The sequence below is a fragment of the Chlamydotis macqueenii genome, chromosome 2 (assembly GCF_036417535.1).
Source record: "Chlamydotis macqueenii isolate bChlMac1 chromosome 2, bChlMac1.mat, whole genome shotgun sequence".
NCBI lineage: Eukaryota > Metazoa > Chordata > Aves > Otidiformes > Otididae > Chlamydotis > Chlamydotis macqueenii.
Genome location: NC_141557.1, coordinates 122,047,706 through 122,063,827, shown reverse-complemented (window position 1 = coordinate 122,063,827; position 16,122 = coordinate 122,047,706). Strand labels below are relative to the sequence as shown.

Genomic DNA, 16,122 nt, shown 5'->3' with positions numbered 1-16,122 from the left:
TTAGAAAGTATTTCTGCCTTAACTATGGAATTTTGGGGAAACATTGGAATGCAGTAATTATCTCTTCTCTAATGGCACTTTGCCTGGGATAACCACCCACCTGAGAGAAAAAAAGCCAGCCAAACATATCAGAAAATACCCTATCATTCACTTTGTCCTGGTCCTAGCCAGGTGAAGAATCTCCAGCCAGAATACTCCATCTGAGGTGAGAGAGGAACTGGAGCTGATGGGACCTGTGGCTGGGGGACACAGCTGGGATAGTTTGCTAATTAGCCCAAATTGCCCAAAGGGCTGGTCCATCCCATGGGACGTCACGCTCAGTATATAAAGTGGGGATGATGCTGAGGGGCAAGTGTTCCTACTTGGGAGGGAGTTGGGCATCAGGATGTACTGTGAGCTATTGCACTGTAAATTATGTGTTTAAGTATATTCTGGTTTGGTTTTTGGTTTTGTTTTTTTTTTTTTTGTTACACCTCTCTGTTTTCTGTTCCTTTGTTAAACTGTTTTTACACCAACCCATGAGTTTCACTTTTCTTTCTTTCACAATTCACCCATCCCACTGAGTGTTGATGAGGAGAAGGAGAGTGAGTGAGGAAGTGACTGCATGGCATTTTGTTGCTGAGTGAGGCTAAATTATCACATACTTACTTGTCCTTTTAGAAATTTCTTAGATTTCTGTGACCTAAGCAGCTGTCTTGATCCTGTATCACCTCTTTCTCCATAGATAGAAATATAGACATCAGCCTCAGTTCCAGCATTCCACAATTCTCCTGTTGTCACATGCACTTCATAGAGAGTCACTGACAATAAAAGATGACAACATTTCATACAACAAACATTACTATAGTCACAATAACACCTAGCTGTGAATGTGCCTATAGAGTCCAAATACATCTGTGTCATGGACAGGTAGAGTATAAAACCTTTAAAATCCTATTCAATATTAAGTAAAAGAATGTACAAACTTGCTTTGGTGTTACATTTATGCTTTTCATCCCAGACTGTCACTGTGGGGAATACAAACAAAATTGGACTTTAAATGCACAATAGTATGTCTTTGTCCTTCAGCATCATTTGAAATCATCATAAAGCTGAAAAGTAAATAAAATATATTCAAGATTAGCTTCACAGTAAGTGGTGAGATCAAAACTATAACAACCAACTTGCGTCATTAACATTTTCAATGTACTGGCTGAAGAAAGGAAGCAAAAATCTAGCACGATAGCTTTTGTTTTCTAGGACCCTGGAACTCAGAAAGTTGCGTTGATTTAGTATTTTATTGATTCATGCAATAAGACAGTATAGATTACTTCTATTTCACTCCATATGGAAATTCTTTAAAGGGTGTAAATTTGGGAGGAAACATCCAGGACTTAAATTCAATAAATAGGTTATTTAATACAAATAGATAATACAATCAACTTTCATTCAAAATTTAATGAAACTGGAGTAAAGACTATGATACATAAAAATATGTATCAATACAAAACTGTGGTCATTAAAATGCAGATGTAGGAACCCCATAAATTCAGAATTAAGATAAAAACACGCAATTATAATCTTCAGTAGAAACATGGCAAAGGCAATGTAACAGTATTTTGTTAGACCAAGTGAGGTACAGAGGGAATGAAAGGAGGAGAGGAAACCTCATCTAGTGGCACACAAGCTGTTCTTCCAGATGTGGGTGTCGTTGTGCTTCTCTATCTTGCACACAGAAAAGAGTTTCTGGACCATTTGGTCCAGAACCACATCAACATTATCATCATTCAATTATCAGTTTCTGCTTGAAATACATTATGAAGCTTGACTGTAATCCTCTGAAGGAGGTTGGTCCCAAATTTCACTCTTCTGATGGACAAATACCTTTTAATAACCAGTGAAAATTTATTTATGATCTGTCCATATCTGCTATTGTGCTAAGTGGGCAGTCAGCATTTACAACTTTTCCCTTGATGCTGATTTTTTTAATGATTATCTCACATTTATTTACATGGCATTTGTGTGCAGCTTACTTTACAAGCTTATGGTTAATGGTAACAATTTACCTAAAACAGTAAGCACTCTACAGGTTATTTTAACATGCCCACACAGAACACTAGTGTTAGTTAGCACCAGAGCTAACTCATTTTGAGATGATGACTGGGTACCTCTAAACTCCACTAAAGTATTGTACTGTAGACATATGCTACTAATGAATCCAACATAGAGGCTTAAAACAGCTAACTTAAAAATGCAAGCAATTTTCACAATTTTTTACACTTCTCTTTACCTCTCACAAGCCTAAAGATTATCCCAGTTTTATAATAAGTATTTATGAGTATTTACAATGCTTACAGCTTTTATCCTAGGAAACAGTTACTCTCTTAATAGTACAAGGCTGGGTCAGGGAAGCTCAGATTGGATATCGGGAAAAGGTTCTTCACTGAGAGAATGGTCAGGCACTGGAACAGGCTCCCCAGGGAAATGATCATGGCACCAAGCCTGTTAGCATGCAAGGAGCATCTGGATGACGCTCTTAATCACATGGTTTAGTTTCAGGTAGTCCTGCGAGGAACAGGGAGTTGGACTTGATGATCCTTACGGATCCCTTCCAACTTGAGATATTCTATGATACTTTCCTTTAGACATTCCATGGAAAAGTCTGTAGAACAGAGATGAGGAGAAGAAACTGTACACTTTACATCTATTTTTGTCTATGAGTGTAGAACATTACATTTGTAAACAATCATTCTGAGATTAGAAAGTGTAAGGGTTAAGATTATTTACCAGATTTAATTCTTTCCCCTATGCCTATGAATTATGGGACAGAACAAGGAGGTAAAAGACACATCTTTTTTCAGATCAAGTATTATTATTTGGACAAAAGCCAGCCACATTTAAGGCACAGAAGCTTTTGACAGTCTTTAGTTAGCTGCATAGTCATGTACTATTTTTTCCCAGAGTACACCTGTCTCAATACTCAAAATAGTTTTCATTTAGCAACTGTTAATTAATACTGTATTTTACCCACATAATTTACCATGTTACCAACTGATTTACCTCCCCAAATTTTTCTTTACAGTACCCACATGAACAGGTACCCCATGAACAGACCATGGCAGTGGTAGAGAATTCATTTTTCCACACCAAAAATTCCACGTCTAAGACCACAACAATCCTCTCTATTCCTACAATTTTCTCCTTCATTAACTATCTACTTTCCAGTTTGTGCAAGAAGGAAAGCAAAGTTCTACCAGCCTTCAAACACTGTGTAACCCTGATTTATCCCCAACGTATAATTAAAGATTGCATCATAAAACATGAGCAGAAGGGGACAAAAGTAGGATGAGAGAGGATAAAAAGTCAAACAAATGGTGCTCAGTCCCCCAGCATTAGAGTCACAAAGTCTCTGTGTAATAATACTTAACAATTTAATTCAGACGTTTTTCCTTTGAATAAAAAAGGCTGTTAAATCAGAAAGTGGTCCAGCCTCTTTTTATTCAGAAATTGGTTTTAAAGTTCCTCTCATCATCTCTCTTTCAGATTGAATCCAGACCTCTTCACTGTTCTGTTATCAAACTATGTTCTCTGAAGTTAAAAGCTATGTTCGCTTTTCACTGTCTCGTGCAGAAATATAATACTGGCAAAAAGACACAGAGGCTGTCTTTCAATTACCAAGTTAGAGATGAAACTGCCTTCTCCAAAGCCTTCAGCATGACCCCTCTTATACTGCGGCTGGCAGAAATGCACAGAAGTTCTTTTTTTCCCTCTTGTGTGAGGGAGAAATTGTGAACTACAAAATGCAGTTTGACAGGATGGTTTATGTGTGCTTTATGATGCACCTAGATTACTTGATAATAACAATCTTTCCCTATATCTTTATCTCAGAAACAAGGAAACAACCTACTCTGAAAGAAGAGCCTGAACATGAGAAGGTGGGTAAGGTCAGTGTCCAAGATTATTATGCAAGAGAGCATTTTGGGAAGAACAGATACTGCAAGGAGGGGAATTGAGCATATTCAATAAAAAAAAAAAGTTAACCATCATTAATTAACATTTATTTAAAGAGGGGGAGTGTTGGTTTTTATACCAACGTGCTTGTATGTCCCCCTACACTAATAATATCAAAGCCTCCTGACCAAAGAGACCAAACCTATGAGGAAGCAGGCTGACTGCCTGTGAGGCTTTCCATACCCTCGGGGGTATGAAGATCATAACCACTCAACATCAAAAATTATTGTGCTTAGGGCTGGCCAACCTTTCTCTACAGCATTTTATGAGCCATTTACAGCTGCTAAGTACATCACTGGAGGAAATCTTTCCTGCTATTCTTTTTCTCTTACAGACATATTAATGAGGCACAAACCTGTTTTTCTGCTCTTCTTTTCAGGCTCTTAATGTCAGTGCTCAGTCATCATAGATAGGCATAAATACAGCTCCAGGCCACCCAGCTCTTTATTACGAGAGTGACTGTCCCATGGTATGTTTCCCTGTATCCATGAGCCATTTTCTGGACTTCCACCCCTCAATTTCATTTAGATCCTCTTCCTCTAGCCTGCGCCCACAACAGCTGTTACCGTTTCAGTTTTGCAAGATCAACACAAACTACTGTAAGTATACCACCAAGCATTGCTATTGCTTAAACATTCTTTAAAAAAAAGGGGGTTCTGTAGCTTTTACAGAACTTTGGAGGTTTATCTCAACCCATTAATCTTGTCCTCTTCAGTTAATATTACTTTTGGGGGGAGGGAAGAGAGGAGGGCATGGAATCTGTCCCAGGTGGGACTCCAGTGAGAGCTCCAGCACAAGTAATATCAGTGGTGTTACGACTTTTCCCCCTCTACCATGATACCCTACAAGATGGGAATCTCCCCCAGCATTCTTGCTCCCTCACTCACATCTCTTCTAGGATCTTGCTGTGCTCTTTTACTGATCTTGTTATGCTCTTGTACCTTCCTTAGGCCAGAAAAGAACAATGCCATTTTGCAGAGAAGGGAAAAGCAAGCACAGACTTTCCACCCTCTTCCCATTGCTGAAGCAGAGAGACCATATAGCAATGACATCCAGCAATGGGTGACAGGGATTGGTGTGGTAGAGTAGGACATTAAAACAGTTTAACAGAAGCAGCACCAAATATTTTTTGTATTGTTTGGCATCATTCACCTTTAGAATTACAATACAATCTTTATGTGAGTAATGGAGTTTTAAACACTTACAACCTTCTGAAATGTTGTTAAAGTTTTATTCCACATCCAGAAATTAAAAGTATTCTGGAAGCCTGTCCCAGCCACTTACAAGACAGAAACTAAAACAGCAGCTACAGTAATAATACTGGAGTTATAATCCTCAGTTGTTGAAAAAAGTTTGTGATCTCACTCCTCTATGATCGCTTCATGGTAGTTATGCATGTGTGAGGTGTTTTTACTATTGCCTCTATTTTAAAGCAAACACAAATAATGAAAAATCTTACCAAAGAAGGAGTCTTTTTAAAGGACCTGTGAAATTCAAAGCATCAAAGACTCTCCCATCTCCTTTCTATTCTTAACCTTTTACCTGAGTATGCCCAGTAACCATAGCAAAACAGCACAGGAAAAGTGTAGTAGGAGCCAAAAGTTAATAGAGAGCCTGATGAGAAACAATGAACTCACCTCTATCAGCATCAGCCTGTGGCCTGACTTAGCTGGTGTGGTATTGTGCTTACCTGGAAGAATAGGTTGACCCTGCTGTAAAACAGGAAGCTCCATAGATATTTCCGCATCAGCCTGGTCCCAGGCCAGCCATCGATGTGCAGGGAAAGAAAACTGCTCCCCTGAGGAAAGGTTCAGTAACTGCACCTAAACAGCACCAAGAATTGCAATTTAAGTTGCTGATCTCAGCCCGTATAGAACAGAATATGAAATGTGTGGGATGTTGTTGAAATCTGTGCAGATAGAGCTCTGTGGCATGATCAAAAAGCCATGGGTTTTGGGCATGTCTGCTCTCTGGATACAACTGCCCTCAATCTGACTTTTCACTCAGTCATAGTCGAAAGTGCAGGGCAGAGGAACTCACGTTCAACCAAGAAACAGGGTTGATCAGCACAGGTGCAGTCCCACAAAATACAGCCATGTGGTTCCAGCTGGTGTATCCACGTGGGCTGGCACTGAGTGGCATGGCTTACCAAACACAGAAGTTCTCACTGGGAAGCTTGTCAATGCTTGCAATTATATTCCTTTAACTTATTTTCTTATCAGAACAGGAATTAAAAGAAGAGAGTTTTATTCTTCAGCACTGCTTGAGACTTAAATAAACCATGAAAGTGCTAGCCCCAACACCAGTCTACCCCACACAATTTTCTTTCATGCCCACCTTCTAGTACATAGCAGCAAAAGGACCATATGTACACCAGCTGAAGAAGGAAAGGAGGTCTAGTTATTTTGTACTTCAAAGTATTCCTTAGTAAGCACCTCAGAGGCTGCTGCATATTAGAATAGTCCCTGATTATGCTAATTTATACTAATAACTAGACTAGATTTTGGACCAACAGAGAGAAGCAAAGACATTTCTACCTATAGCTTCACTCCTGCTCTGTTCTTTGCAGAATCTTGTCTCCTTAATTAGAATATTGAACAAATTCAGAATTACTGTAAACTTTTTTATCTCTTTTACTGCGTGAATACTAAACTTTAAGATTCATGTTGTCTGAATAACCTGGCACATCTCAGCCTGTCAACATCTACTGATGGAGCTTGAAAAGGAAGCTTGGGTTAGCGAAGCATCAGCGTTGCAGACATTTTCAGGCCTGATACCATCTCAGAGCAGAGACAGACACAGAAACCATGGGATACTGATGAAGGACTAGCATGCCTAACTTCCAGAAGAGCTCTGCAGTTGTACAGCATTCTCTCTTAATTTCAGACCTTCCAGAAAAATGTAAGTTTCCCAAGGAACAATGATGTTAAGTGTCTGATGAGCCCACCATAGGTTGTTTCTCTTCTATGAAGTCTAGAAATCAGTGGCAATACTCCTTTGTCCTTCTACTGTACAAAATGCTAGATTACTTGTAGAGTGCGTTTGGTTGAATGTATTTCTTTTCTTTAACTTTCTGCCCAAAGTTGTAAAGAGGGAATGACCTAACCCTGGCTGATGAATCAGTCCCTAAAAACTGTGCCTGATTGACAGAGATTTGGTAAGGAGACAATTCAACACTGCTGCGTTGAATCCTTCTTTTAAAAATTTACTGTTGATTTTAATTAATATATCCTAGCTGGGAAGTGAGAACGGAAAAAAATAACTTCTCATTTTTTCTTTTTTTTTTTTTTATCTTCAATTTTTTTTGTCTTTTTGATTTCTTCAGTCTCTCAGTTTAGTGAGGCAGTGCAGCCTCCATTCATAGAAAATGATGTACAACAAAGCCACAAAGGTCTATCTGTTGAGTCAGATTTTATGATAACTAAAACTTCTAATACTAAGATTAAGCATACAAATGAACCTCTTCTATAAGAGAAAACCCACTGTTCTCTTCTGGCTTCTCAACTCAGATACACTTAGAAATTGCTGGTAACCTGTCCCTTTGTCTCACAGGACAAAGCTATGAGGTATTTTCCACCCTTTCACTGCTTCCACAGACACATTTATGCAAAGAAAAATAGCAAGGAACAGAAGAAAAAAATATCTTAAATTATATTCTGACTCCAGCATTGGCATGCATAGTACATCACCAACACTAAGGATAAAAGTCAGATCCTTTCTTTCCTGGTCCAGTAACCTATATACTATGCTTTGCAACTCAAGCTTGAAATAGGACTAGCTTATTCTCTTTGCTTTATCATCCTACCTTTACCTGCATCAAGATATTTTTTCAATAAGGAGGGAAAAGAGCCTTTCTCCTTAGAGGCACAGAATGAGAAACATTTGCAGCGTAGCTCTTGTGCTGTGCAGAAGCACCCAGCATTGGCCACAGATTTGAGGAGGACTTGGCTAGACTGAGTTCGATGACTTCCTGGGTCACAGCAAACTCTAGACACTCTGTAGCATACAAAGACTGTGGAAGCCTCAGGCTAAAGCAGCCAACTTAAGCAGTCTTCCTTGCTGCCCAGCCATACATTTTTAAAGAAACATAGTGTACAGCTCTCACTAAACTGCAAACAAACAGCCAAGACATAGCATCATAAGCTGCCTTTAATTCCACACAAAAACACTCCTTCATAAATAATCTCTTAAATGAAGCTGTAAGCATTTGATGAGGCTAATATACTTAGGTGGGGTATATGCAGGGGGATTTTTCTGACTCATATTTTGACTCCATTGCCATATTAACTGCTTTGGAAAGATAAAGTTCTTTCTCACTGCTTTTACCTCCTCACAGTGCCAGGCAGGGGAGTTTCCTGCATTCGTATGTCCTATGCGTATTTTGTAGAGATGTCCTATGTTCCCAGTAGTAACCTGTAAAAGAAGCACAACTGATGAAACACAGAAATTTGTTAAAAGGAAAATGCATGAAACAGAAATTAATTCAGTAACCATCAGGTGACATTTTTGTTTAGAGAAATAAATATTCTGATATTTAAACAAGTGTTTCCAAAATATTTTGCTCTGGATAGATTGGCTTTTTTAAAGGACAACCCGTGAAATCCTGTTGGTCTGCCAACCCCATTAAATGGCTTCAGTGGATTGTTCTCCACTGAATATTGGCCTCAGTGGGAGATGAATACAGACTGTATGTATGACTACAAAGCACAAATGTCTTGACCCTAAACACTGACCCTGCCTCAGTTTAGCATCTATACCACTGACCTGCCACAAAACAATCTCTGTTTCCCAAGCACTTCCATGTACCTCTGAGTTTCTCCCTACCCCTCCAGGAGGGTGTGCCTTATAATTTTGGGAACAATTGGGCTCCACTTTGATGTTTCTTTTTACAAATCATTTTTAAAAGCTATATTTGAAAGATTAGCTCTCGGGCAGGCTGGATGAGTGTGTCCAGGACAGATAAAAGGGTGCTGAGGCAATAACTTTGTGTGAAGGTTATTCAAACCACTAGTTATGAACTTAAATGTAGAAATAGCTTATCTTCAAGGAACTGGAAACACACCATGAGTGTCTTCCCTCCTTGCTGTATCATTTTTTTCTTATTATGTAAGCTGGATTTACTGTTTGTCCTATTGTTTTCTGTAGAATTCATTTTCATGTTTCCATTTACACTGTAGAGGTGGATGTGAACTGAGTTGCCTGTATCATGAACTTCCCTGAACTCAGTGTTATAAACAACAAAGAGATAGAGCAGCGAGGACAGGCCAGAGTTAACTGAGATCTAGCATACAATGCAAGCAGGAAGGCATTTCTTTTCCTGTGTGTTTCAAAGTAGGCACTTCTTAATTATATTCAGTGCTATGGATATTCACCTAAGAGGGGAATCCTAGGTCTCAAACCAGGAACTGCCTCCATATTTTGCATTTAAAAGTCACTGGAGGTGAAATTAATTGCAATAATGGGAGCAGGAAACAGAGCCAACAACATCTATTGTGAAGAGGGTATTTTTATCTGTTAGGCACCTGGTTACTTATTTTATGTACTCCTTTCAATCTTCTGTCTGGGGTTTTTTGATATCACAGATGGAGAATGGAACACTATCATAGGTATCTTCTGAGAAACTCCATGATGCTGAAGAGGCCTAGGAACTGCACTTCTTACATCCCAAGCAGCTACGAGGCTATTGTGAAAAACACAAGCTCTTCATCAATGCTGCCATTAAATACCTTTTCCCAGAAGGGGACTTCCTGTGCTGGATACTAACAATGGAACCAGCTGTTTGTTACATGGCCCCATAGCTAGCACCCGCTAGAGACACCCACTGACAATCCCATAAACACGCTCAAAATATGCAGCTTTTGATAAGAGACCTATTCTGGCTCGCTTAAATCACCATGCCACAGGATTGACAAGGGAGAAATTTGCTTGTGTAACTGAGAGCGGAAGCAGCTTCAGGCAGACAGACTTCATTACAGGTATAAAAATTGCCATTATTTAAATAAAGCAGGAGGGATTTAAGAAAGTTAAAAATTTACTCCATACCATAATTCTTCACTTCCTCATTTCATTTTCAATATTGTAGTGCCATTTCAAATTTAAAACGTAAACAAGTATCTATGGTCCTATATTTCTTGTCATTTTCTTGGGCACTATGTAAATTAACCAGTAGTTCTTCTTAAATAGACGAGAAATATGTTGGACCAAATCAGCTTTGGATAGGTGAGTGGGAAAGGATACTAAATTTAGTTCTACATTTAAGTCCTGTTTCTTGTTTCCAGATATGTTCACCATACAAAAAAAAAATGAGTGTATTTTCATCACATAGATTTTGAAATGGCATGTAATCTGGCAGGATGCAAAAGGGTAACACAACGAATATATATTACTTATATTACTTACTGTGAAGATGTCTTCATTGCCTCTCTGAAATAATTTTCCCTCCTCTCCATCAAGAAAAATAGGCCCCGAGGTGCTGCGATCCCCATACAACGTAATATAAACCTTTGAGCTTGTTCCTGCAGATGGCATATCGCCGGTGAGGACTGACACCTTCCATTTCCTACCTATCAAAAGATTAAAAGACTCACTGAATTACACTCAAGAATCTTAAGCAAAATGCATTTCAGTAACCAAAATTCTAAATAATGTCATACCAATTAATACAGAAACACGTATTTCACAAAATTACAGCAGGCAAATACTGAGTTTGTTATGATGGTTATGCAAAAATCAAGAAATGTCAAGTTGCATTCACATCTTTTACTCTGCATATGCCATACAACAAAGTCAACTTTGCGTGGACATAGATCACTTTTCACAGTTTTGAAATACTGTATTACATTATATTAAATATGGCTTTCTGTTTACATAGGATATATCAGCTCTGCCCAATACAGTGCTGTGTAACGACAGCCATGCAGGCTTTCAGCCAGTTAGCTCTGGAATTACAAACTCGTCACTTCAAGCATTAGGGTTTCTCAAAGCAAATTAGCTCTCCTGAAAAAAACCCCTTTAAGAAAGGATCTGTATCTTCTGCAAAGCTGCGCTGAGCTACACAGATGTAACAGCTCATCTGGAATTCACTGAAGGATTACCAATATGTTCTTGCATTGCAATGTTGGCATTATACCCTGAGATACCAATATTCTTTCCACGGTAAAATTTAATAATTATCAGGACCAAGTATATGGATTTAGGCTCTGATTTAGTGAAAGCTGAGTACCAATGGCATGGAATTAAGGGAAATGGTATCACTGAGGGATGACTGATAAGAGGAAGGAATATTAAGAAAACACTCTTACTCCCGATGTTTCTAATTAGTTGATACCCATCTCACATGGTACACATATAAGCACCTCCAAAGCTTGCTAAGATCATTTTGCACCATTGATTAATATCACTGTTTCTTAAAAGATAAATTCCTTTAAAGAATGGCAGCAGTACTAAAGGGCCTAACTGACTACAGAAGCTTCCTATCATCTAATGACTCACCTATACTACACATTTTACCTGTATTACTGACTTTTCCTTCCATCACAGTATCTTTGATCCTGTCTGCTCTGGCTAAAACACTAAGAAAGAATACAGCGATATCGAGTGAGCTCATCATTATATGATTAATTTTGTGTTTATTGACTATTTGACATACTTAAAATCTTGTGTGTCTTAAACGCCAGACAATAAGCTACCCTGCAGTTCTGTTGTGGGGTTCAACAAAACCACTTTTGTTTTGAGCGTCACTCAGTATTTTCAGTGCTAGCCATCGGCATTTTCTTAAAGGAGTCAGTGGACATTGATCACGATACATACACAGAATTATGCTGCAGCAGAATATTATCTGAGGACTAGTAAAACCAATGATTTGAGCAATTTGCTTTTAGTTGTCTGTGGCTCATATACAGCCACGTCCAAAAAGAAAAGATATTTAAGAAATTGATAATTAGGCTGATCTAGGCGTGGTGCATGTCAGTATCTTTGTATCTAGGAAATAAATGAGTTGAAAATATATGTCCTTCATACCACTTAGCAGTTATGTTTGAATAATTAATACTGCTTTTTTTAAAAAGGCAGAAAACAAGGCATAGTAAAGGCACATTATTAAATCTATACATTAATGAGACCTGATGGTAGAATCTGTAAGACTTAGAATCATAGAAACATAGAATAGTTTGGGTTGGAAAGGACCTTTAAAGGCCATCTAGTCCAACCCCCCTGCAAGGAACAGGGACATCTCCAACCAGATCAGGTTGCTCAGAGCCTCATCCAGCCTGGCCTTGAATTGTTTCCAGGGATGAGGCATACACGACCTCTCTGGGCAACCTGTGCCAGTGTTCCACAACCCTCATTGTGAAAATTTTTTTCCTTACATCCAGTCTGAATCTACCTCCTTCTATTTTAAAACCATTACCCCTCGTCCTATCACAACAGGCCCCGCTGAAGAGTTTCTCCCCATCTCTTAAAAGCCCCATTTAAGTATTGAAAGGTCCCAATAAGGTCTCCATGTCATCCAGCTTTCTATATATCACAGTAGAAATACTAGTGATTACTATAGATCATTGAGTGCAATGGTTTCTGTTCCACTACTCTGTTTTCAGTATCTTGGAGCCTGTCACCTTTTCAGTTAATAATTTCCAGTCTTCACCTCTACCCATACGTGAATATTCACTGCAAAGTCAGTAAAAGATGTGCTTAACTATTTTTTTCAGATGAAGGGTAGTAAATTTACCCAGTCAATTCTCTACTAGTTAACTTTTTTATATAAGCCTGTCATGCATTGGCAATGACATCTCTTTGAAAATTTAATTGCAAGATACTGCTGAAAGAAAAAAAAAACAAACCCAGAAAATACTATATTTAGATTAAATATTAGTCTTGACTGTTATTGAATAATATTTTTGTATTATTAATATTTTAAATACCTCAATATTTATATTGGTTCACAGTAAAATTAGTCCAGAAAACCTTTGATTTAGAAACAGCAAATTTTCAAAACTAAGGGAAAATATTAACAAAGGCAGTTGAACTGAAAAGTGAGGTGTAGCAAGGCAAAATACAACAAACTAGTAAAAAGGTTATTTAACCATATACATTAAAAGACAATAAACAGAGAAGTACTATGTCCACTATGTGCTGAATTTGAGAACACAAACTAAGCATGTCTTTAGAATAAATTGAAAACTGCCTCTTCTTTTTCTTTTTTTTTAAGAAGAATGGTGATATACAGTGATTGGGAAATGTCAGTACTGTTGACAAGAACAGGCTAGGGAATGGGAAATTTAACATGGAAAATCAGAATGAGATGAAGAGTGTACCGAGAGACTAAAACCCACGTATCTTACATGAAAGAAATACTAGGTAATGTTTTTGAATAAATTTTAAATGAATGGATAGTTATCTCCAGATATATGCAGCTAAACAGAAAAAAAAAAAAAATATTATCAGGATCAGTTTACCTCAGATACATAGCACAAGGTATCCAGACTTGCATTGTTTGAGTACTCAATGTCCTCTACGATTATGAGAATTCATCTTGGTAGACAAGGAAATTACAGTAGCTCTAATCTATCCAAGCATTATCTGATAAATTAGTAGCTAAAATGGAGAAGTGGAGTAGTGCAAGAGTGTAGAGTAGCAAAATGACTAGCAAAATGGAAAAGTACACGTTCGTGCAGAAATGAAAACTATTAACTTATAGGGATATAAGTAAATTTCTCAGGAATCTGTGTTGGAATTTATCCAGATTTCATTAATATACTGCATAACATAGGTAATATCTGTAATGCAGTCGCTAAGAATTGTTAAAGTATAAGAGGATCAAAAAATCCCAAGTAGTAGAAAAGGGATAATATATAACAGCATAAAGTGCAAGGACGCATTTTAAAAATACTGCCGAAACATAATGCTATGAACAGGGAATTCATCACTTTAAAAAAACAGGAGGAGTGAGTCATCAGGGTGACTGTAAGATGCACAAGGAAAGAGATTTCTAAGTAGAGAAAATTTACTGTCCGTGTCCCAGAGTTCAGAGAGACAATCTTTTAAATGCTGCATAAAATTCTGGTAACCATATTAAAAAAAAAAAGATTTATTGAGAGTAGCAAAGGTCCTGAGAAAGACAACCATCATGATCAGAGGAAATGAATAAAATGTTTATGTAGAAGAAAAAGTTGAGAGAATGTCTGATAGACACCAAGGAGGAAAAAGACATACCTAAGTAAATGACAATGATGGCTTTGGGACACATGTATATAAACTAACCATGACTAGGATAGAAACTAGAAAACAGTTAAGAGAAACATCAGAAGAAGGACTCAAGTTCTAGAACAACCCTCCAGTGGAAGCTGTAATAACTATAGATAACAAGTTTTAAAATCAGATTTTGTAATAAAATTGAATTACTTACCTAATTGTGTGGTTTCTTTTTAGCAGGAAGCTAAACTAGATAAACTGAAACTTCCTGGAACTGTGATCTATGTGTTATGTTGGCTGTTTCTTTTTAATAATGGCAAGACAAAAACTGAATTCCTTCTAGAAGAATGACACAGTCTATATAAAACCCTTGACTGTCTGCTGAGTTGTTTTCTGTCCTGTTCTTTACACATTATGTAATATACTTCTCACTTCCAAGTATATTTTATCCTGACTTACTCAGAAAGACTCTACGTCTTTTGCAGTTCACTTGCAGAATGAAACCACCTGTACAAAGTAGCTCATATTATTCCTCATGGTGGTTTTCCCTCTGTCAATCAGTACGTTGCTCTAGTCATCAGCATTGGGAAATTCTCTCTTCAGCCTTCTCCAATCTTACCTAATGAAAGCAATTTTATTTTATCTGCATATCTCAGCCACTTAATATTCTATACCTTCCCTGAACCATTAATGAATATATAAACCCTATAACAGTATGGTACATCTCAATGTCAACCTTTGGTCCTGCTCTAAGGTGAATATTTTATTACTTCTCTTCCACTTAACATGCCGAAATCAGAAATAAGTATTTCAGTTAATGTAACAATCATTTCACCACTTGCTGTGGTCTCTGCTAATTGTAACCTCAGGCAGTACCTCATATCTCACCTTTTGAGTGCTTACTTTGCTCAGTAACCCTATAACAAGCATCTGCTTAAAGGTTCTTGAACCTTGATCTGAAAAACTGAAGGTGCTGTCAATGCAGCACAGGGTGCTGTGAATCCAGCAGAGAGACTGCAAGTGATGGAGATGTATATATAGCTGTTAATATGCCAATATGACATTCAGACACTATTTACAACATAGAAGCCTGGTACTCAGAATGCTTTACGGCATTTAGTTGGATTCTGGTGATTTTTGAGCTTCATTTTCCAAATATAGGTTTTATTTCTGTATTGACATGTAAAAGGATGATAAAATACCATTGAGACTCTTCACTTGGAGCAGTTCTAAAACACGCAAAGGAGGACACCAAAAAAATGTGGGGATGAAAGGAAGAACATCAGAAACAAGGCCAGCACAGGAAATAACACACTGCTATTTGGTGTGAAATATATGAGACAATATATGTTGCTTTAGGGTTGTAATGTTAGTTTATTACACAGAATACACTGCTTCAAACAATAAAAAACATATCAGTTATTTATGGGGAAATATATCTGCCACTGGACTCCTTAAAGAATTGAAGAGTGCTTCTAGGTTTCCTACCTGTACTGCAAACCCCTTTTGCTGCAGATCCGACTTCTACTTCCCCTCCATGTGCCTTCTGTCCCACAGGGAGACATTCAAAGCCTCTGGGCCAAAAGGGATTTGTGTCAGCCTTTAATTAGGTCTTTAGTCTGGATAACCAAAGGATCATGATTCAGGGCTTATCGTCACATATACATACCCGTCACTCTAGACACAACCTCCAAGAGTACAGAATGGCCAAATCTTCATTCTTTAACTGAAAAATAGAACCTTTCTTCTTCAGGCGTATCTATGACTTCATTGACATTGAAGCAATGGGGATTAAGATCTAACCAAAAATATTAAATACTCTGCCTAATCACAATATACATTAAATATTTTCCAATTTTATATTTAAAATAATTTACTGAAAATTGTAAACCACATATAAGTGCTTACTATGCACACATAATATTAAAAAATGCTGTAAACAGA

The 16,122-nt window shown here is 37.7% G+C and overlaps 2 protein-coding genes across 3 annotated transcripts in view; one reads left to right on the top strand and one right to left on the bottom strand.

The window, feature by feature from the left end:
• Positions 1 to 16,122, top strand: part of LOC104474368 (DGAT1/2-independent enzyme synthesizing storage lipids) — a 688,180-nt gene that overhangs the window by 460,433 nt on the left and 211,625 nt on the right. The gene's annotated exons all lie outside the window — the stretch shown is intronic.
• Positions 1 to 16,122, bottom strand: part of RP1 (RP1 axonemal microtubule associated) — a 181,203-nt gene that overhangs the window by 153,416 nt on the left and 11,665 nt on the right. The window contains 4 exon segments of the mRNA XM_086742338.1: positions 649 to 800; positions 5,681 to 5,813; positions 8,317 to 8,403; positions 10,390 to 10,553. Of these exon segments, the coding sequence (XP_086598464.1) occupies positions 649 to 800; positions 5,681 to 5,813; positions 8,317 to 8,403; positions 10,390 to 10,553 (536 nt within the window).